Source organism: Periophthalmus magnuspinnatus, chromosome 16 (assembly GCF_009829125.3).
Source record: "Periophthalmus magnuspinnatus isolate fPerMag1 chromosome 16, fPerMag1.2.pri, whole genome shotgun sequence".
Classification (NCBI taxonomy): Eukaryota; Metazoa; Chordata; class Actinopteri; order Gobiiformes; family Gobiidae; genus Periophthalmus; species Periophthalmus magnuspinnatus.
Window position 1 is genome coordinate 32,880,960 of NC_047141.1, and position 23,423 is coordinate 32,904,382.

General features: G+C 39.3%; 1 protein-coding gene across 7 annotated transcripts in view; it reads left to right on the plus strand.

Annotated features, from left to right (window-relative positions):
* The window catches only part of pou2f2a (POU class 2 homeobox 2a), a 102,322-nt gene extending 79,427 nt beyond the window's left edge, over positions 1 to 22,895 (plus strand). For 2 of the 7 annotated variants that reach the window (XM_055227695.1, XM_055227699.1), the window contains exons 6-14: positions 855 to 960; positions 1,033 to 1,124; positions 1,486 to 1,635; positions 2,242 to 2,383; positions 3,545 to 3,693; positions 5,868 to 6,068; positions 7,145 to 7,353; positions 13,953 to 14,021; positions 20,829 to 22,405. In XM_055227695.1, coding sequence (XP_055083670.1) covers positions 855 to 960; positions 1,033 to 1,124; positions 1,486 to 1,635; positions 2,242 to 2,383; positions 3,545 to 3,693; positions 5,868 to 6,068; positions 7,145 to 7,353; positions 13,953 to 14,021; positions 20,829 to 20,871 — 1,161 coding nt within the window. In that variant the 3' untranslated portion in view covers positions 20,872 to 22,405. Of the gene's footprint in view, positions 1 to 854; positions 961 to 1,032; positions 1,125 to 1,485; positions 1,636 to 2,241; positions 2,384 to 3,544; positions 3,694 to 5,867; positions 6,069 to 7,144; positions 7,354 to 13,952; positions 14,022 to 15,180; positions 15,255 to 20,828 lie in introns of all 7 variants that reach the window. The other 5 variants (XM_055227701.1, XM_055227696.1, XM_055227698.1 and 2 more) reach the window with 5 other exon arrangements.
* The last annotated feature ends 528 nt before the right edge of the window (positions 22,896 to 23,423 follow it).

Here is a 23,423-nt window from a genome sequence, read left to right on the forward strand (position 1 = left end):
TCTCTGGTGCTCATGTTTTGCGTCTCTCCTCCTCTAACCCTCCTCTTCCTCCTCTCTTCTCCTCCTCTCTCTCTCTCTCTCTCTCTGTGGTGCTCATGTTTTGCCTCTCTCCTCCTCTAACCCTCCTCTTCCTCCTCTCTTCTCCTCCTCCTCTCTCTCTCTCTGTGGTGCTCATGTTTTGCCTCTCTCCTCCTCTAACCCTCCTCTTCCTCCTCTCTCCTCCTCCTCCTCTCTCTCTCTCTCTCTCTGGTGCTCATGTTTTGCCTCTCTCCTCCTCTAACCCTCCTCTTCCTCCTCTCTCCTCTCTCTCTCTCTCTCTGGTGCTCATGTTTTGCCTCTCTCCTCCTCTAACCCTCCTCTTCCTCCTCTCTTCTTCTCCTTCGTGCTCAGCTCACCGCTTTACTCCCGCCTCAGCAGCAGTTGTTGCTGCAGCAGGCTCAGGCTCAGCTCTTGGCCGCAGCCGTACAACAGTCGAGTGCGGCGCACGCCGCCCACGCCGCGCACACCGCCGCTCAGGCCAATCAGCAGGCTCAGGCCGCGGCCGCGGCCAATCAACAAGCTCAGCAGCAGCAGGCGGGACAGGGGCAGGGCCAGGGGGCGGGGCAACAGGAGCAGACCCCCCAAAGCGTGTCCGTGCCCCCTCAGCTCGCTCTGTCCCAGCCCATCCAGCTCACGGCACAGGTACAAGCTGCAGCCGCCTCCGTCTCTGCATGACTCCTGCATGGACCACCTCCTCCTGTAGCACGTAGCTCCTCCCACAGCTGACTCTGCTCTCGTCTCTGCCCTCCTCCCCCTCTGTGTAATTGTACCTTTATCATTCTGTGTAACACTCACTGTTTCCTCTGTCTGAGCAGGACATCCAGCAGCTGCTGCAGCTCCAACAGTTGGTGCTTCTGCCCGGGCACCCGCTCCCTTCCCCGGCCCAGTTCCTCCTGCCCCAGGCCCAGCAGGGACAGCAAGGTAAGGACCTCCTCAAACCGACGACAAACAGCCCTGGAGCTGTGCACTTTTAAATGTTCTCACTTTTACCAGGACTCCTGTCGACGCCACTACAGCTTCCGCTACCTCAGCAAAACCAGGGGAGTCTGCTGTCCGCCCCGAGCCGGATGGGCCTCCAAGCACAGGTACGAGACTCACTGTCCCAACGACTCAGGAGACACACTGTAGGACTGGGACATGATCAGACTCTGACCCTGTGATGATGTTTTTGTTAAATCATCGTTATGTGAGTCACTCCATGTGTTTGACTTCAGGCTCAGACTCACTCTCTCTTTCTGAAGAAGCAGATTCATGTTTTCAGCTCAAGGCAATATCAAGATTCCAAATGCACAGAAATTGTCATGAAATCAAAATTCAGGTCTAGATCCAAGAAAAATTAGATACAGACTTTTTGTCCCCGACTCTGAAGCTTTGACAGTTTAAACAGTTTAGACCTGCTCCTACAAACCCCAAACGTTTCCTCTTTTCCTCTTTGTGCCTGTGCAGCAGCGAGATAAGAACGCAGAGGTGAGTGGAGGGGGCATGACCTCTGTGACCTCTGTGACCTCTCACCCCGAGGAGCCCAGCGACCTGGAGGAGCTGGAGCAGTTCGCTCGCACTTTCAAACAAAGACGCATCAAACTGGGCTTCACACAGGTGAGTGCGGCCTGTTCTTCTGTCGGCTCTGAAACGTCTGACGCATGAAATAATGTCGTTTATGACACGGTTTTCACAAGTGGATGCAGCCGCTGTGTCCATGTGGCAAAATCTGTTAGAGAAAATGTATAGTTTGGTATTTTTGCGGTGGCTTTTGAGTTGTTTTTTTAATTTTCCTGCACACTTTGGCTTTTTTTCTGGTGTTATTGTAAAGAATTCTATAAACAAACTGATTTCTCTAGCGCAAATAACTGTAAAAGCAAATCTGTGAGTCAAAATAAGTCTGCTGTGCTGTCTTTTAGTGTGCGTGAATCAGGAAGTGCACTGTTAGCATGCCAGTTTGTTTGTTTTTTAGCTATATCGTGATGGCAAAGCTCTTGTCTCTGAAAGTTGTGAAAGTTCTGCTTCTAAACTCATCACTGTGAATAATTAAGATGCAGGAGGAAACTGAGGAAAGTGACTATTTTATTGCACAAATTTTACTTTTTTTTTAACACAAAAGTGAGGCTCTGGATGAATAAACGTCGTTGCTAAAACACGTCTACATGATATTTGTAGTTTTGTATAAGTCAGATCTGATTGTGAGTCTGATTGTGTCGTTTTCAGGGCGATGTGGGTTTGGCCATGGGGAAACTTTACGGCAACGACTTCAGCCAGACGACCATCTCCCGCTTCGAGGCCCTGAACCTGAGCTTTAAAAACATGTGCAAACTCAAGCCACTGCTGGAGAAGTGGCTCAACGATGCAGGTGAGACTCTTTGGGTTTTTTTACCGCTCCCTGCACCTGATTTTTATATACTGTGTTACTTCTGTTTTATATGACAGCAAAATAAATGCATTAAATAAATAAAAAAAATAAAATAAAATAAATAAAAAAATAAATAAAAAATATAAAAAATAAAATAAATAAAAAAATAAATAAAAAATATAAAAAATAAAATAAATAAGTAAGTAAGTAAATAAATAAATATAATAAATAAAATAAATAAGTAAGTAAGTAAATAAATAAATATAATAAATAAAATAAATAAGTAAGGAAGTAAGTAAATAAATAAAAAAAATATTAAAAATAAAATAAATAAATAAGTAAGTAAATAAATGAATAAATAAAAAAAATATAATAAATAAAATAAATAAGTAAGTAAGTAAGTAAATAAATAAATAAATAAATAAATATAAAAAATAAAATAAATAAGTAAATAAATAAATACATAAAAATATAAAAAATAAAATAAATAAGTAAGTAAATAAATAAATAAATAAATAAATGGTTTATTCAAAGGGTTCTTAAATTTTTAGGCTCCCTATTGCTATGAAAATATCCCAGGGTCCACCGTCCTGCTCCTCAGGACAGCAGCATTATCAAATTTGAAAGTTTAAACTATGTTCTCCCAGTACTTTGGTGTAGTTGTTTCCATCAGCATTAAACATGTTTTGGATCGTACATCGCTAGAAATTAATGTTGGGGCCCAGCGACCCCCAGGAGCCCCGGATCACAGTTTGAGAACCACTGATGTAAACAAAATATTAACTACTATTGTACTCCTTTACACACACATCACAGCAAAACTAGATCTAAACCTGGACTAAATTAGGACTAAATGAGGACTAAACTGGGACTAGAATAGGACCAGAACAAACCCAGTGTAAACGCAGCTGCAGAGATATTTTTCCTTATGGAGCTTAAGATTTAAACTTGTTCAACTTTCTTTTTTTTGCAAATATCTTCTCAATTTATTTTCATTCTAGCCTTGTTTTGATCCTTTTGTACTTTAAACTATTTTAACTCTACACTTATTTCATTAACCAGTCATTTAAAATACAGAAATAATGATCTAAATGTTCCACATATTTCCCAAACTCACTGAATCCCCCTGAGCTGTGTCTTTTTGCCCGTTGTGTTGTGTAGAAACCATGTCCATTGACAGCACCCTCCCCAGCCCCAGCTCTCTCTCCTCCCCCTCCCTGGGCTTCGAGGGCGTCCCGGGGCGACGCCGAAAGAAGAGAACCAGCATCGAGACCAACGTGCGGGTGGCCCTGGAGCGCTCCTTCATGACCGTGAGACAATGCACAACACACAACGCTTCCAGTTTTTATTTTTACAGAAATTTACAAAAAAACAAAACAAAAAACACACAACGTAAAAAGGCAACAAACACTACACGAACATTAACACGCATGTTAACATTCATAATAATCACATTAATATTCACAAACATCACATTCACATTTACACACATCACACTGACTTTCACAAACACCACACTGACATTCATAAACATCACACTGACTTTCATAAACATCACACTGACATTTGACATTCAGAAACATCACAATAACATTCACAAACATCACAGACATCACATTGAGCTTCATAAACATCACATTCACATTTACACACATCACACTGACTTTCATAAACATCACAGTGACATTCAGAAACATCACATTGAGATTAATAAACATCACATTGAGATTAATAAACATCACATTGAGATTAATAAACATCACATTGACATTCCAAAACATCACAATCACATTCACAAACATCACAGACATCACATTGAGCTTCATAAACATCACATTCACATTTACACACATCACACTGACTTTCATAAACATCACAGTGACATTCAGAAACATCACATTGAGATTAATAAACATCACATTGAGATTAATAAACATCACATTGAGATTAATAAACATCACATTGACATTCCAAAACATCACAATCACATTCACAAACATCACAGACATAATATTGACATTCATAATTATCACATTGACATTCCAAAACATCACATTAATATTCATAAACATCACATTTACATTTACACACATCACACTGACTTTTATAAACATCACACTGACATTCAGAAACATCACATTGAGATTAATAAACATCACATTGACATTCCAAAACATCACAATCACATTCACAAACATCACAGTACAATACTGACATTCAGAAACATCACACTGAGATTCAGAAACATCACATTGACATTCATAAACATCACAGACTTAATACTGACATTCATAATTATCACATTGACATTCACAAACATCAACTGACATTCATAAACACCACAGACATAACATTGACTTTCATAAACATCACATTGACAGTCCAAAACATCACAATAACATTTATAAACATCACAGACATAATACTGACATTCATAAACATCACATTGAGATTCATAAACATCACATTGAGATTCACAAACATCACAGTGACATAAACCGTTGTCACTTAACACTTGACAGGTGCCTCGCGTTAACATGACACATAAGAGTTTTCCATAACTCTTCCTCTGTAACGTCAGGTCTGGTGCAAAGAGGAGACAGACGCTCTTTGGAAAAGGACTTTTAAAATATTTATCTCATTGTACAGTTATTAAAACATTACATTCTTCATTCCACTGGTGTTACCTTTTTAAGATTCAGTTGTCCTGGGGCAGATTGAAAAGGTATTGATGAATTTCTGCTCCATAAATCAGATTATTGGCTTTGTTTTATTGATGATTTTTACTGAAAGAGAAAAAAGTCTAATTCCAGAAACATCCATTCCCTCATTACGACATCTAAAGACACAATAACAGTTTGGATTCTTCTCATGTATTTATTTATTTTACAGTAATCGTGGGTTTAGGCCTGTCACGATGGCACATTTTGAAGCATTTATATAAAGTCTGTGGATAATGAACCAGTTTAGAAATAGGCAGAATCATTCAAAGGCCTGAGCTTCAACACATAAATGGCAGAATAAACCCATAATTAACCATCTGAGTTACTTATTCAACCGTCTACAGCTCAAATATCACATAAAAACGACAAAAATCTCCCCACGTTTACAAAGAAGAATAAATATTTAGCTCCAGCTTTAATATTTCGAACGATAAGCTCATATTGGAACACACGGGTTTCACGCTGACTCAGATAAAAAGATCAGATTTTTTGATTGTCGCTGGCAAAATCTGTAAAAATGAGGAAGGAATCTTTTGCCTGACACCGATTAGTTCCGCATTGCAGCTTTAAATGAACAAATCCAGCCTGTTATCGCTGTTAGATCTTAAACAGACACGCACCCAACGCCGAGGAGCGAGAGTGAAACCTGTTCAGAGGCTTTACGTCATCACGCTGCTTCGTTTGTGTTTGAGTGTGTTTTTTATGAATGAAACGACAGTGTTCTGGTTGTAAAGTCGCCCTCCGCTCTTGCCTTGTACCAGCAGAACCAGAAGCCCACGTCAGAGGAAATCCTACTGATCGCGGAGCAGCTCAACATGGAGAAGGAGGTGATCCGGGTCTGGTTCTGTAACCGGAGGCAGAAGGAGAAACGGATCAACCCGAGCAGCGCCACGCCCCCCCTGCCCAGCCAGCCCCCCGCGGCCCCCAGCTCGCACAAAACACACTGCTACAGCCCCCACATGGTACGACTTACACTTTGTTATTAGTCCGTTTACATCCGCGAAGCTCAAAAAACACTCTGTCCCACCTTGTGATGTCATCAAGTGGTAGTTTTACAAGTTATCTCGACTGGACTAAAGGTAAAAGGAGCCGTTAAGTCTCTATTCCAGCGGTGAAATGATCCAGATGATTCTAGAATTGAGGGTGTGTGGAGTTTAAAAACACAGCGGTGCACTTCCTGTATCGCCACATGATGACATCACAAGGTGGAACAGAGCGGTCCCTCGTTTATCGCGGGGGTTGAGTTCTAAAAATCACCCGCAAAGTCATCAGCTTTATTTTGTTCAATTATTCTGTCTGTTTTTGTCTGTAAAACCCCTCACCACACACTTTATACACTTTTCTCACACAGGCGTTAACATTTTCTCACATTTCTCTCTCGTTTAAACTCTCTCAAAGTTCAAACCTTCGTAGGCGTCTTTGTCGGTGCAGAACGTTTCATCGACATTGTGGGTTTTGTCGGGGAGAAAACAAATTGCAAACGTACAGCACTTCAGAGTCACACTGTCAGTCCCTTAGCCAATCAGGACGCAGGACACAATGCACATTCATTCCGCGATATCTGTCTGAGGAGGAGCTAACGACACTGAAACTGGAAAAAAAACCTTTGTTTACAGTTTGTTTGTTTAGTTTGTGTTTGTTTAGTTTCTGTTTGTTTAGTTTGTGTTTGTTTAGTTTGTGTTTGTTTAGTTTCTGTTTGTGGGCTTGGTCCCTGAGTCATATTTTGCATAATCGTCCAGGTCCCTGCTCTCATGTAACTGTTAGCATACTGGCTAGCACTACTGTTTTCCTTGTTTAGGTGGCGTTACATAAACAGGTGATCGGTGACGTCCCTGTTCAAAGATGGATTGTCTTTGCCTCGTTTACTCTCCGCTCAAACCGTTTCTTTTCTTTGGCTCAGATCTGAACCTCACGACGTTCAAACGAGCGGTTAACGAAGTGTAAATAATCAAAATGAGTAAATAAAAACATCATAACGCTAAAGAAAAGGGTGAACAGACGCGACGCAGACATATGACGTTTGATTTTTGCGTTGCAGATGTCCAGCCAGCTGTCGCAGGCCGTGACCAGTCTCAGCAGCACACCAGTGAGCACCATGTCCTCCATGTGCCCTTTGACCTCCAGCCTCTCCTCCTCCAGCCACCCCTCTCTGAGCTCCGCCCCTTCCCCCGTGACTCCGCCCCCTCCTCCCCGCAGCACGGCCAGCCCCGCCACCCCCAGCCACAGTTCACTCAGCCTCAACGCAGGGTAACCACACACGACACGCATGTGCAGCATCACGGGTAAAGCATGTGAGCGCCGAGGGACACGGTTCACACGAGGAGAGACAGGATGAGGCTTTGACACGTTAATGTTTGTGGTTTTAGTGATCTTTTTATTCAAGTTTATCAGTGTAATATTTGGTAATAACCTGATGTGTGTGTTCTAAATGAAGCTTAACAGAAGAAAAAATCAGTGTATACATAAAAATATATATAAATAAAATAAATAAATCAAAAACAGACAAAAAATCAATCAAAAATAAATAAGTAAATATAAATTAATACATATAAACTGTCATAAATTGTCAAAGTCCTCCAGAAATACATCCCATGTCAAGTTAAAAATGTCCACTTTCCCTCTAAGTTTAATGTTTTTTTTTTTGTTTTTTTTTTCATTTAATAATCTTTTTATTGACGTTGTGTATTGTGTATAAATATTGTGTTATAAATATAGCTAAACAGAAGAAAATAAATAAATAAATAAAATCAATGTATACATAAAACATATATAAATTAAATAAATAAATACAAAACAGACAAATAATAATAATAAACATAATAAAATAATAATAATAATAATAATAATAATAATAATAATAATAATAATAATTTCAAAAATAAATAAATATAAATGAATAAATAAATATTCACATGTTTGTCAAAGTACTTCAGAAATATATCCCACGTCAAGTTCAAAATATACACTTTCCCTCTATTTTTTTTTTTTTTTTTTTCTACTTGGACATGTTTCATTATGTCATACAATAGATTAGTGTAAATTTTTGTTTTTTTTTTTGTTTCCAGTTCAATTAGATAAGTTTACCAGCCAATTTCACAATTTTTATTTACTTTATCTAATATTTTTCTGTTACTGTTACTGGATCTAATAATATAAATAATAGAACTGTCCAGTATTTGACCCTTTTTGGTCCAATCCAAATGAAAAAAGCTGTGTTCACCATCGTGTGGAGGTTTATTCTCTTAGATCTCGTCTCGTCCCAACAGGTTCGACTGGTCATTTCATTAAACACACGGAACCTAATTATGTCTAAGAATTTACGCAAAACATTTCCGAGGTATTTATGATGTGTTTGTTTACTTTGGTCCAGTTTAAATGTGACTTTGTGGTTGGACATGTGCAGCAGATGAGACATTCTGTGACCATAAAGTGAACACGGGACAAAACCTTTAAACATTATGATCAGAGTAAAGTGTCACATGATTAAACTCCCTCTGGTTAAAACTGATGGGGTATTACCTAATATCTTATGATTTTGAAAACATCCTTATGTAACGTGTCTGCAGGTGAGATTGTACAAAAAAATAAAAATACATAAATTATCCATAAAATAAAAATAAATACATAAATTAAATAAATAAATAATAAATAAAAATAATAAATAAGTACATTAAACTATTAAAAAAAACATTTCAATTATCCATAAAATAAAAATAAATAAATAAATAAAATACAAATAATAAAATAAATAAATAATAAATAAAAGTAATAAATAAATAAATGAAACTATTAAAAAAATCATTTCAATTATCCATAAAATAAAATAAATAAATACATAAATAAAATAAAATAAAATAAAATGATAAATAAATAAAACAATTAAATAGATTTTATGTTCTTGCTCACATTACACACCCAGGCCAATCCTTTTTCCTCAACTTCCTCGTGTTAAAATTAGTTGTGTACCAATTACAGTAACATTTTATTATACCTGCACTTAAATGTTTCTTAATAACCCATAATAAAACAGTTTACTCAGCCTTAATTTAATTTAACCCTAATCCTTAGGGATTAGTCTTTAATTAACCCTGAATGACTCTGAGTCTTTCATTCATTCATCCACTTGTTCGTGCTGTGTTTAGGCTAATTAAAGAATAGTTATTACAAAGTGAAACTCAAATTCCTTGTGCAGTGAACCACATCAAGCCACAGCTGAGCGTTATGAAACATGGAGGATTGAACTAAATATCGGTACAAGTCATAATTAGAGCGCTCCTCCCTCAGGGCCTGTTCACCTGCCAAACGAGAGGCTGCGTGAGATATTTAAAGCCAGTTATTCAAGTTATACAAGTGGAAGTGATAGTAATTCAAGTAAGATGAGATAAGATAAAATAAACCTTATTATCTTTCAAAGGAAATTCATCTTGGGCTCCGTGCCAGCAGATTAAAACACATTTATAAAGCTCAGTGTGTCGTCGGCAGGAGTCAGACTCAGACAAAACAACGAGCCCAGTCCATTATTAATGTCTCCTGCTCATTTTGTGCACTGCATGAACATAGAGAGTCCGGGTTACTCCACCAGCTCCACCGCACACACAGAATTCAGAACAACTACGACTTCAGCGCTTCATTTTTCGCACAGACTGAAGCGCGTTGGACATAAAGTGACTGATGTGAGTTTGTGTTGAGCAGATTTGTTCAAGAGTGAAACAGAAGTGGCACAAATGAGTTTATATATCACCTCGATATCACCTGAATGACACAACACTTTCACATTCAAACGCCACAGGTGACGGCGGTTCACAGTGACCCGTTTGACCCGAGCGTGATTGAGTGAGCGACGTCACCCACAGCTTCAGCTCCAAATGAGGCGTTACAAATGAGAGTTACATATTTGGAATTCCGACCACGTGTATCATAGCAACCGAAGAGCCAATCCAGAGCGAGGCTGATGAAGGTAACGCCCCTTCCTGTCCAGCGGTGCGGTTTAACGGGGAGCGGGCGCTTAGCAACGCTGTCAATCAAACCTGTTGCTAACGCTAACAGGAGCGACCTCGGGGAAAGAAGGACCTGATTTGTCTGTTATTAATGTTCAGATCTTGATTTACAGACACAATAGTGAAATAAAAACCCCAGGATCATGTAGAGGGTTAATACGAACATTTAAGACCAGAATGAGTCTGAAGCAGCAGAGACAGAGAGAGGAGACAGTTTAAAAAAAACAAAAAAAGTAAACTTAAAATAATAAAAAACAAAAAAAACCAAAAAAAAAACCCAAACAAACAAACAAACAAAAAGAAAATAAACTGCCCCCCCATACCAAAAAAAAAAAAAAAAAAAAAAAATAGACAATAGACCAAAAAAACACTCAAAAATACTCAAAATAACAAAAAAATAAATAAACTCAAAATAACTAAAAAGCAGGTACAGAGAGAGGACACAGTTTAAAAAAAAACAAAAGTAAACTTAAAATAACAAAAAAAGAAAGAATATAAACTGACCCTCCCCCCATAACAAAAAAATTATGATAAAAATAATAGACAAATAAATAAATAAATAAATAAATAAAATAGACAATAGATAAAAAAAACAAAAAAAAAACAAACAACTCCAAATAACTAAAAAAAAATTAACCCCAGGATCATGTAGAGGGTTAATCTGAACATTTAAGACCAAAATGAGTCTGAAGCAGCAGAGACAGAGAGAGGACACAGGAAGTGCGCACATGATCACTTCCTGTTTGTAACGCGGCGGCTAGCAGGTTAGCTACGTCCATTTATACAAACTGTACAGTCTGTGTGTGCAAGTGAGCTCAGAGTTTTGACAAATATCCTGCAAAGAAGAAAACTCTTTCCTGCTGATCACCTCCATTTTTTTTACCAGTTTGTAAAGTTTAGTTTTACATTGAACCGAGCCTAAAACAAATAAAACTCTCCTTTAAAACACCTTTATAAAACCAGCTCAGCTCACGTCTGCTTAAAAAGTGGGACAGGATCATCCACAGGCACGTTCCATTTAAACGAGCTGCTGATGCACACGCCCGAATAAACACCGAGAGTAAACGACTTAAGGTCAGGAATAAAACGGCAAACGTGAACTGACTCATTGTGATTATTATTATTATTATTATTATTATTATTATTATTATTATTATTATTATTATTATTATTATTATTATTTTACTATTATTATTATTATTATTATTATTATTATTATTATTATTATTATTATTATTATTATTATTATTTTACTATTATTATTATTATTATTATTATTATTATTATTATTATTTTACTATTATTATATTTATTATTATTATTATTATTATTATAAGAGTCCTAATAGTGTTTTAATGTTTCTAATTGTTATGTGGAGCAGAGTCTCTAAAACACACAGACAAGATGCTCGGTGGAATTATTAATTACAATAAATAAAATAAATAAAAATAAACTAAGAAAAACTAAAATAAATAAATAAATAAAAATCCAAACTTTCATAATCAGAAGGTTTGTAATTTTATTTTATTTTATTTTATTTTATTTATTTATTTTTACAACTGGATTTAATAATGTCACCCATCGTCTTTTTGGGTGTCTCTTTAGACGCCGTCAGTCACTATGTTTAAACTTTTATTTGGTTGATAATGTATTTAAAAAGTTTGACTATAGTTCAATAATTAAACAAATAAATATCCCAGACAGTAAAGTACCCAATACAAGTTAAAAAGTAAAAGTATTTCTCATAGACACACGATGAAAACGCTCAAAACTAACTCTGTAAAGTGCACAGGACAGGTGACTTTTTCACTAAACATAATAATATTTAAGATTTTAATTTGAAAAGTGTCCCAGTGTCGTCGGGTGTTTCATAAAGTCACTTCCTGGTTGGACCCGAGCAGCAGATGTGACGTAGAGGTAATTCCTGTTCTGTGACTGAACGACCGTAAAGGTGAACACGGCCAAAGCGTTTTTAAATGACACAATCGTTATAATTAGACAAATAAACATAGGAGTCAATAGTTTTGTTAAATCAGCATTTAAAACGTCAGGAAAATGTGCTCCTTGTGCGTGATTGGGCTCGGTGTGCACATTAGCATGCTAGCTAGCTCAACGTCTCACTTTTATTAAAATCAGAAAACATAAAACAAACAACCTATTAAAATTCAAACTAATCTAAATAAAACTACCAGATTATTTTATCTATAGACACTTCAGTTTGTGATGTTTTAATATTTATTATGCCTCAAAATTAGCATTAGCGTTAGCATTGAGACACAAACATGTCTCTGGTGAAGTCTTCATTTTATTTGTTTAACATTAGCTCCCTGTCCACTGTCTGACCCTGACCCCCTAACCCCTGACCTCTGACCTCTGACCCCTGACCCACCTGCAGCTCCCTGTCACTGCCTCATCTTTATATATTTATTCATTTTAGTGTAACTCAACAAAAACTTCATAAAGATAAACCTAAAAAGTCAATCATCTCTATATTTTGGATAACATTTTCAATAATGACTAAGGTGGAGTCCTGTTTTACTTTAGAAATCCCTGTTTTGTTTTGTTTTTTGTTTTTTTTGTGGGGGGGACTTTTTTTTTTGCCACTTAACTGATACAAAACTATTACTATACTCCCCCACTGAACCATAGACTGTAAATATAAATGGACATAGCTAACCTGCTAGCCGCCGCATTACAAACAGGAAGTGATCATGGATGCACTTCCTGCTCCATCGACTCTGGCTCCAGTTCACTTTCTGTATAAAATCTGTCTCCTCTCTCTGTCTCTGCTGCTTCAGACTCATTTTGGTCTTAAATGTTCAGATTAACCCTCTACATGATCCTTGGGTTCATTTTTTTGAGTTATTTGGAGTTTATTTTTTTAAGTTTATTATTTTATTTATTTTTATTTTTATTTTTTTTTAGTTAGTTAGTTAGTTTTATTATTATTATTTTTGTTATTTTGAGGTTGTTGTTTTTGAGGTTTTTTTTCTTATTTATTTATTTATTTATTTTTGTTATTTTGAGTTTTTTGTTTGTTTGTTTTTTTGTTTGTTTGTTTTTTTAGTTAATTTGAAGGGGTTTTTTTTTTCGTTGTTTTTTTTTTAATCTGTCCTCTCTCTGTCTCTGCTGCTTCAGACTCATTCTGGTCTTAAATGTTCGTATTAACCCTCTACATGATCCTGGGGTTTTTATTTCACTTTTGTGTCTGTAAATCAAGATATGAACATTAATAACAGACAAATCAGGTCCTTCTGTCCCCGAGGTCGCTCCTGTTAGCGTTAGCAACAGGTTTGATTGACAGCGTTGCTAAGCGCCCGCTCCCTGCTAAACCAGCGGTGTGGACGGAAAGGGGCGTTACCTTCAACAGCCTCGCTCCTGATTGGCTCTTTGGTTGCTATGATACACGTGGACGTAATTCCAAATGTGAAACTTGACCTTAAATTCGCCGCTACACCTGCTCTGGCCTGGATGAGCCTCATTTGGACTTGAACGCTGTGACGTCGCGCTCACTCACTCGCTCTGAAAAACATTGGACTTCTGCCAAACGCACTTTAAATACGACACCGCAAATGTAGAAATAAACAAACCCTGCATTTGCTACATTTATTCAAAACATGTAAAGATGCTAACGTATTATGCTAACGTATCATTTCCCTGTGTGTTTTTACTGAAGGTTCGATTCACCTGCAGTTTGGAGTTAAATCTCTGATAACACACGCGTTTATTTACTATCCACACACACACACACACATGTTCCAGCGTGCCTTTGGGCAAACACTGCTCCCTGTGTGCAGCGGTGCCGTGTCTAACCCTCTATTGTGTGTTTGTGTGTGTTTCTGTTCACAGCTTATGGCGCATGGGTAAAAAGAACGGTGACGTGTCTAACTACATCACCGATTTTGCTGCAAACTTGAGGTGAATACGACCGAGAAACACGAGCGAACGCGACGCGACGGAGCTGCTCTGGAGTCTGTAAACAACATCCAAGATCCTGCACTTTAGAATAAAATGTCACAGATTATTAAGCAGTGAATGGTTTTGACACAAGGGAAAGAAAACATGAGAAAAAGTGTTTATATAAGTGTGTTTGTTTTTTTTTTTTTTATCAGTGTTTAGTGCAGAAAACACCACCAGTAAAAAGTTTGGATACATCTAATTTTTTCTTTATTTTTACAGCTTTCTACATTATATACAAACAGAAGACGTCAAATATATGGAGCGTGATTTATGGAATTATGCAACAAAGAGAAAATGTTAAATAATTCTACTAAATATATAAATTTTTTGTGTTGTATTCAAATCCTCAAAGTAGCCACCCTTTGCTTTGAAGAAAAATATTTACTCCATAATTCCATATATTTCATGTCTTCTGTGTGTATATACAATGTAGAAAGTAGTAAAAATAAATTAATTAATTAATTAATAAAAAAAATCATATATACAATAACAATAATAATAATAATAATAATAATAATAATAATAATGTTTACCTTATATTTTTTCAGCAAATAAATAAAAATATTCCCAATAATAATAAAAAAAATAAAATAAAAAAAAATAAAAATAAAAATCCCAATAATTTAAAAAAAACAAAAAAAAAAACAAAAAACAAAAACAAAACATACTTATATTGAACAGTTGTAAATGTATTTCTGGTTTATTTTCCCATGTGCCAAAACCATGCTGCAGATTTTTTCATTTTTGTCTCATGAGTCCATCAAACTAAACATGTAAACTGAAAATTATAATTCAAATCCAGCTCAGTTTAGCTTTTATTGTCCCCACTGGGAGATCTGCCCTGTGCGTTTGACCCTTCCTGGGTCAAATGCATCTCTTTAACGTGACCCAGATGTTGTTTACAGACCCACTTCTCTTCAGCGCTTGTTTCTGCCTGCACTGCTGATTTTCTATGTCCTGAACATGTCTCTGCTGCAGCTAACCCTGCTTTCTTTTGTCTCTTGTCTTTTTTTCCCCTCTGCCTCTCTCTTTTCTCTCTTTCTCCTGCCTCCTCTCTCGTTCTTTCTTTCTTTCTTTCTTTCTTTCTTGTGTGGTGCTGGTGTGTGTGAAAAACCAGGAACACTGTGATGGGAGTGAACACAGGGATGAACCACGGTCTCCTTGGTAACAATCCACTGGCCACTATCCAAGGTGTGTTTCAGTGACGTCCAATGGGAAAAGAACTGAACCGGGAAGCTTATAGTGAAGTGGCATTAGCCGTACAAAGAAAAGAAATGGTTAAAGAAGCTATTTTTGTTTGGAAAGACAGTCCTTCTTTGAACAGAAATGGAGGCCTGAGACGTCATCTATCCCCCGTTTATAACTCTATCCTCAGACCCAAAGCAAACAAAGGAACAAAGAGAACGCTAGAGTGAGCCAGGATGCTAATACGTGTGAAATCACTCATTAGGGGCTTGAAAGACTATGCTAAGTCGTAAATAATCTGACCAGAACTCAAGAATGAGCAACCAAACGTCTTCACTCCTGCAATTTTTTATCCAGTTTTTGTCCAGAGTTTATTTTTCGTTTGCTATTAACTATACAGTAATGTGTAGTAGTAGTAGTAGTAGTAGTAGTAGTAGCAGTAGTAGTAGTAGTAGTAGTAGTAGTAGTAGAACGCTGTGATGGGAGTGAACCCCAGTCTCCTTCGTAACAATCCACTGGCCACTATCCAAGGTGTGTTTCAGTGATGTACAACTGTCCAGGGGAAAAAGAACTGAACCGGGAAGCTTATAGTGAAGTGGCATTAACTATACAGTAGTCAAAGTAGTAGTAGTAGTAGTAGTAATAGCTGTGGTAGTAAACTTAGTAGTGAACCTGTTGTTTTGCTTCAGGATGCGTTTATAGTTGCACGATTGGGACTAAACTGGGACCAAACACACAGAACTAAACCAGGACTAGACTCAGAACTAAACCAGGACTAGACTCAGAACTAAACCGGGACTAGACTCAGAACTAAACCGGGACTAGACTCAGAACTAAACCGGGACTAGACTCAGAACTAAACCGGGACTAGACTCAGATCTAAACCGGGACTAGACTCAGAACTAAACCGGGACTAGACTCAGATCTAAACCGGGACTAGACTCCGAACTAAACCGGGACTAGACTCAGATCTAAACCGGGACTAGACTCAGAACTAAACCGGGACAGACTCAGAACTAAACCGGGACTAGACTCAGAACTAAACCGGGACTAGACTCAGAACTAAACCGGGACTAGACTCAGAACTAAACCGGGACTAGACTCAGAACTAAACCGGGACTAGACTCAGAACTAAACCGGGACTAGACTCAGATCTAAACCGGGACTAGACTCAGAACTAAACCGGGACTAGACTCAGATCTAAACCGGGACTAGACTCCGAACTAAACCGGGACTATACTCAGATCTAAACCGGGACTAGACTCAGAACTAAACCGGGACAGACTCAGAACTAAACCGGGACTAGACTCAGGACTAAACCGGGACTAGACTCAGGACTAAACCGGGACTAGACTCAGAACTAAACCGGGACTAGACTCAGATCTAAACCGGGACTAGACTCAGAACTAAACCGGGACTAGACTCAGATCTAAACCGGGACTAGACTCAGAACTAAACCGGGACTAGACTCAGAACTAAACCGGGACTAGACTCAGAACTAAACCGGGACTAGACTCAGATCTAAACCGGGACTAGACTCAGAACTAAACCGGGACTAGACTCAGATCTAAACCGGGACTAGACTCAGAACTAAACCGGGACTAGACTCAGAACTAAACCGGGACTAGACTCAGAACTAAACCGGGACTAGACTCAGAACTAAACCGGGACTAGACTCAGATCTAAACCGGGACTAGACTCAGATCTAAACCGGGACTAGACTCAGAACTAAACCTGGACTAGACTCAGAACTAAACCTGGACTAGACTCAGAACTAAACCGGGACTAGACTCAGGACTAAACCGGGACTAGACTCAGGACTAAACCGGGACTAGACTCAGGACTAAACCGGGACTAGACTCAGGACTAAACCGGGACTAGACTCAGGACTAAACCGGGACTAGACTCAGGACTAAACCGGGACTAGACTCAGGACTAAACCGGGACTAGACTCAGGACTAAACCGGGACTAGACTCAGATCTAAACCGGGACTAGACTCAGATCTAAACCGGGACTAGACTCAGAACTAAACCGGGACTAGACTCAGAACTAAACCTGGACTAGACTCAGATCTAAACCGGGACTAGACTCAGAACTAAACCGGGACTAGACTCAGATCTAAACCGGGCTAGACTCAGATCTAAACCGGGACTAGACTCAGATCTAAACCGGGACTAGACTCAGAACTAAACCTGGACTAGACTCAGAACTAAACCTGGACTAGACTCAGAACTAAACCGGGACTAGACTCAGAACTAAACCGGGACTAGACTCAGAACTAAACCGGGACTAGACTCAGAACTAAACCGGGACTAGACTCAGAACTAAACCGGGACTAGACTCAGGACTAAACCTGGACTAGACTCAGAACTAAACCTGGACTAGACTCAGAACTAAACCTGGACTAGACTCAGAACTAAACCGGGACTAGACTCAGGACTAAACCGGGACTAGACTCAGGACTAAACCGGGACTAGACTCAGGACTAAACCGGGACTAGACTCAGGACTAAACCGGGACTAGACTCAGGACTAAACCGGGACTAGACTCAGGACTAAACCGGGACTAGACTCAGATCTAAACTGGGACTAGACTCAGATCTAAACCGGGACTAGACTCAGAACTAAACCGGGACTAGACTCAGAACTAAACCTGGACTAGACTCAGATCTAAACCGGGACTAGACTCAGAACTAAACCGGGACTAGACTCAGATCTAAACCGGGCTAGAGTCAGATCTAAACCGGGACTAGACTCAGAACTAAACCGGGACTAGACTCCGAACTAAACCGGGACTAGACTCCGAACTAAACCGGGACTAGACTCCGAACTAAACCGGGACTAGACTCCGAACTAAACCGGGACTAGACTCCGAACTAAACCGGGACTAGACTCCGAACTAAACCGGGACTAGACTCAGAACTAAACCGGGACTAGACTCCGAACTAAACCGGGACTAGTCTGAAGTCCGGCCTGGTTTCCAAACTTCCCCACACTGCACTGACCTTTACCACGGTACTTCCTGTATTTGATCGACACGCAGATCAGCGAGTCCACATCAGAGACTGTTTATATAACTGGACATAGCTAACCTGCTAGCTGCCGCCGCGTTCCAAACACGGCGTGCTTCACTTTACGTTAAAAAAAACTGTCACTGCTGCTGTGAGACTCGTCATTTTGATCTTAACCCTGAAGAACCAAGAACCATTTTTGTCTTTGGAAAATTATGAACAATCAAATATCCACTTTTTCAATTTTAACCCTTTATTCCTTAATTTAGGAGGGTCAAATTTGTCGCTAATTTATCCAAAAAGAATATAAAACGTACTTCTAGATATTCTGCAAGCCGTTACGAAAAAGATTAACAAAAAAAACACCACAATTTGACGAACCGTTTTGCTGAGAAGACAATTTTTTTGGGTCATCATCTTATCACGACCGCTCTGGCTCATTTTAGCTCAATATTTATCCACTAGGTGTCACTATGCAGGGGTCAGAAGTGGCACGCTGGGCTTTTGACGTTAAATTTGACATATTTTTTTTGTTTGTTTGTTTGTTTATTTTGGATAGCAGCGATTAACTGTGGCCAAATTTTTTCAGTTCTCCAGGGTTAAATATTCATGTTAACCCGTTAGCAACAGGTTTGATTGACAGCGTTGCTATGGTACTTGCAGTCAGGATTAAAACTATCAAACTCGACTCCAGATTAGCCGCTATAACCGCTCTAGCCTCGCTCATTTTACACTGTACGTGCTCGTTTGTGTGTCTCATTCAAACTTCCATCTCTCCTTTTCATAATGACACAAGAATAACAAAGAGAACATGCATAAATAACAAAGAGAACACGCATAAATACGTTTACGTGTCCAGGCTTAAACCAAACGCGCGGTTCTTTACAGTCGTCGAGCTCTTTGTGATGTTAAGCGCTCGGCCGGAGCCTCTTTCAGATTCATGTGTTTGCATTTTCGTAGCTTTCTGTTGTCCAACTTTGCATGACACGCCGTTAGTAACAGGGACCGTTTCCATAACAACAAGCGTGTGTTTTCGTGCTCGTTTTTGGTCGCTCAACAAAAACGCCGCCGCATAATTAATCTGGAGACCTTCAGTGAACCAGGGCAAAGGAACAGGGGTATTTTGGGTTAAATCAAAAATATATTTATCTTTATTCATATGGGGAAAGAACAAAGGAGAAGTGGTTTGTGGGTAAAAATAAATAATACATTTACTGTAAAAAAAAAAAGAGACTGACGGCAAAAGTATTTTAAGAACTTATAAAAGTATCACTGAATATTCATTGGATTCATTTGGACGTTAAAGGCCCAGATTACGCAACTTTCTGATCTGTTTTAATGTCGTTTCCTCGTCTCACACAGACCTGGAGTTGTGTTTTGTTTCTGCAGATTTAGGCTGAGTTCTTCTCTCAAACTCCTTGTGATGTCATCATGTGGTGATACAGGAAGTGCTCCGCTGTGTTTTTAAACTCCACACACCTTCATTTATAGAATCATTTGGATCATTTCAGACCTGCAGTTGTCTCTTATCTCGACTGAACTAAAGGTAAAAGGAGGAGGAGTTAACTTGAAAACTACCACTTGATGACATCACAAGGTGGAACAGAGCGTTTTGAGCTTTGGAGATGTTACAGACTAATGATAATGAAACAAAACACAACTCCAGGTCTGTTTTTTTGAGGAGGAAACATCATTAGAACATGGACTAAAGCTTCACAAGAGTCAGTTTTGTGTGAAAGTTAAAACCAAACGGATTAGTTTAATGCCATACTGTGGAATATTACACCCAAAAGGAACAACATTTCCACAGGGATAAGCAGGAAGAGGTGTTCTCCCTCTTGGCCAAATAAGAGTCAGGTCTGTGGAGATGCAAGCTCACTCACGGTGTTTTTCAGAGCTTTAAAAACATTCACACTGAAAAAAAAACCACTTATATTTTAGTCATTTTTTTTTTAGCAATAAAGTTACAAACTGTGGCTTTAAAGAAATGTTTGCCAGTTGTTTGTGTCACTGATGAAAAATTGACACCGTTGCCATAGCGAATGATCATATAAATAACAAATGACGTGGTTTGAAAGGTTAAATGTCGTCAAAATGTCACCTGTAAACAGGAAGTCACAGTCCAAGAGTAAATGTGACAGTGAATTTGTTTAAAGAAAATGGAAATAGTTTTAAAAAATCCATTTCCATCATGCATTTTGTTTTAAGTTTATAGGCGCCATTTTGAGAACTTTTCATCATTCAGAAAAATATCAACACAAATACACAACTCCAGGTCTGTTTTTGAGGAGAGAAAAACATTAAAACATGAATCAAACCGACAAGAGTCACTTTTGTGTCATTTGATCTTTAACTTACACCATCAGTCAAAACTCTGGATTCACGTCTCAGTCAATGTTTTTTTTTTCCCTCAAATATATAAAACAGGATGTGGAATCATGCAGCAAAGACAAAACATTAACAAACTCTCGCCCTAGACAGAATATCTTTTCACAAATCCAGAATATTCCATCTCAGATCTACAGTAAAGTCCCAGACGCTAACGTGCTCTTGTGTTTGTGTCTTCCAGCTCTAGCAGCCAGTGGTGGCCAGCTGCCTCTTTCCAGTCTTGAGGGCAGTAAACAGGTGATGCTGGGGGCCTCCGGGGGCCAGAGCGGGCCCCTGCCCTCCTCCCTGTTCCTGAAGCACCCGGCCCTGCTCCACATGGCCCAGTCCCAAGGAGCCGGTCTGGTCGGTGCGGCCGCGGCCAAAGCCTCGCAGTCCTCCCCTTTCCCCTCCGCCAGCAGCATAAGCCCCACCCCCTGCTCTCCTTCACCCTGCTCTAGCCCCGCCTCTTCCTGCTCCTCCATCGAAATGGCACACAGCCCGCCTTCACTGGGAGGAGCCAAGATCGAGTGATGACACCGAGGGCCAATCAGAGGAGAGGAGGAGGAGTACAGAGGCGGGGAATCGTAAACCTCGCCTTTCACACCAAAGCTATCTCTTCCTCTTGTCAACGCTCTTCTTCTTCGGCGAAACGGTTCTCTCTCTCCGTCTCTCCCGGTCTTTCGATGCCAAAAATACACAGAATGAAAGAGAGGAGGGACGGCGAGACGGACGCCAAAAGAAGAGGAGAAGAGAAAGGGGAAGATCAAAACCAAAAATCTTTAACTATCCAAAAACAAAACGCAACCAGGATGTTTTTGTCAATAACATTTGATCAGACGCGGCGCCTCCGCTCTCTCGGCCTCTGAAGGAAAACAAAACAAAAGACTTGAAAAACGACGAGGCGGAGGAGACGGCGGAGGCGCGTGTCCAAGTGCAGAAACCAAAAATGACAAATAAAAACTTTACGTAGTGACAAAGGAATGGCGGCAAGGACAAACCCAGATCGGAGAAGGTGAACTGTGCATACTTACTTTTGCTTTAAAAGCTGCGGGTCTAAACGAAGAGGAGGGAGGAGGGGTTTAAACCAAAAATTTACCTTAGGAGGAGGAGGCGGAGGAGTACACAATGACAAAAAATGACAACCATACCAAAATCCCAAATACCAAAAATAACGGAGAGAAAAGCTTTATTTCAGAGGACGTGTATATACTGAAGCTATCCAGGACCATGACTTCTACAACTCGCTCATCCCTCCATCTTCCATCCATCCATTTCATTTTGTAAACCATTCTTGTATTTGTTGGATGTTCTGCTGTATCCGCGCGTCTCTTTACCTACCTCTGGTTCGAAGAGCCTATAGGTACTTTTCGCCGCCATCTCGTACCGCGACCTTTTTATTTATTAGCAGTGTTTTGGAGCGCCACTTACTATTTATTGTCGCAGCTTTCTCGGCTACGGGCTCGTAATCATCGCCGTCTTCACTCTGTGTTTTTTTGTGATTGACTTTGCTTTCACTAAGTGCCAAAGATAACCGCTAAAGTTGGCAACACGTGGAGCCGATTTCAAGGCGTAAATGGATCGATCGGGGCTTAAACTGGCGGCGCAGCGTGCTCGGTAAAGCTTTCATTTTGTCTTTAAAAGTGTTCGGCAATTTCGAAATGAACCTGCCCTGTGAACTCGAGACGATATTACGAGAACTTGTAGATATGAAATTTGGGATACGGTAGAACACGTGTAAAGTTATTATGTGTTAGCTTTGAAAGTCAATAAATCTTGCTTCGTCACGGTGTTGTCCAGTCACTTAAACCTTGTATGTCTTGTCAAATTGTGTTTTTCTCATCATTACTCCATCACTCATACTCATTTTCCACTTCACACTGCCATTAATCTCAAATGGAAACCAAAGCATTCTTAACGCCGTCGGATTTTTTTGTCCAAAAATCCGCGGTCGAAACATATGAACACAATAAAAGACACAAAATGGCGGCTAACAGCGGACCGAAACGGGACCCCAAAGTCGCCAATGGACATCCGCGAAGACTCCCTCCTAAACGCCTGTCCGAAATTCCCAAATGGGGGAGCTTTATTCCAAGGAACGCTTCCTTGCTTACTCCGAACCCCAGAGAACGGGAAAAGCTGTGGACAGGTAGTGAAGGGCGGGCGCAGGCTTCACAACTTTTATAAGAGGATACCAAAAATTTAACCGAAAACCAAATATAACACTCTACAAAAAAACCCAAGGAATTTCCGAAGCAAAACCAAAAAGTACGCTTACCAAATGTAGACGGAGAGCGAGGAGGGGACGAGGACGAGGACGGGACGTGCAGAAGGCGAGTTCGTCGAATCGTGGAACTGTAGCATGGAAGAGGAACAGATGATGTGTTTTTTTTGGGATCCTCTCCTCCTCTCCAGCGCCACCGTCTGGTCCTGGATGGAACGAAACGCAAATGACCTCACTGAACTTCTGAATCTTCTAAAAAAAAATAATCTGTTTTTATTTTTTTGTTCCAATCTCTGCTGTGTATCTTGATGCCGTTTTTTTTTTTTTTTGTTTTTTTTTCCTGTAATGTACTTTAGTGCTTATACTCATTTGGGATAACGTAACTCGCTTAAACTTACTACGAGAGTTCCTTATTTTTTTCGTAGTCGTGCTAGAGATTTTTATCAGGTCGGTTGGAAAAAATACTGTGAAAATTTAGCTTCCAGATTTTTATTATTAGAGGCAGAATAAAAAAAGACGACACATTCACCAAAAAGCCAAAAATAGCAAAACCGTGTAAACCAAATAACTTAGCAT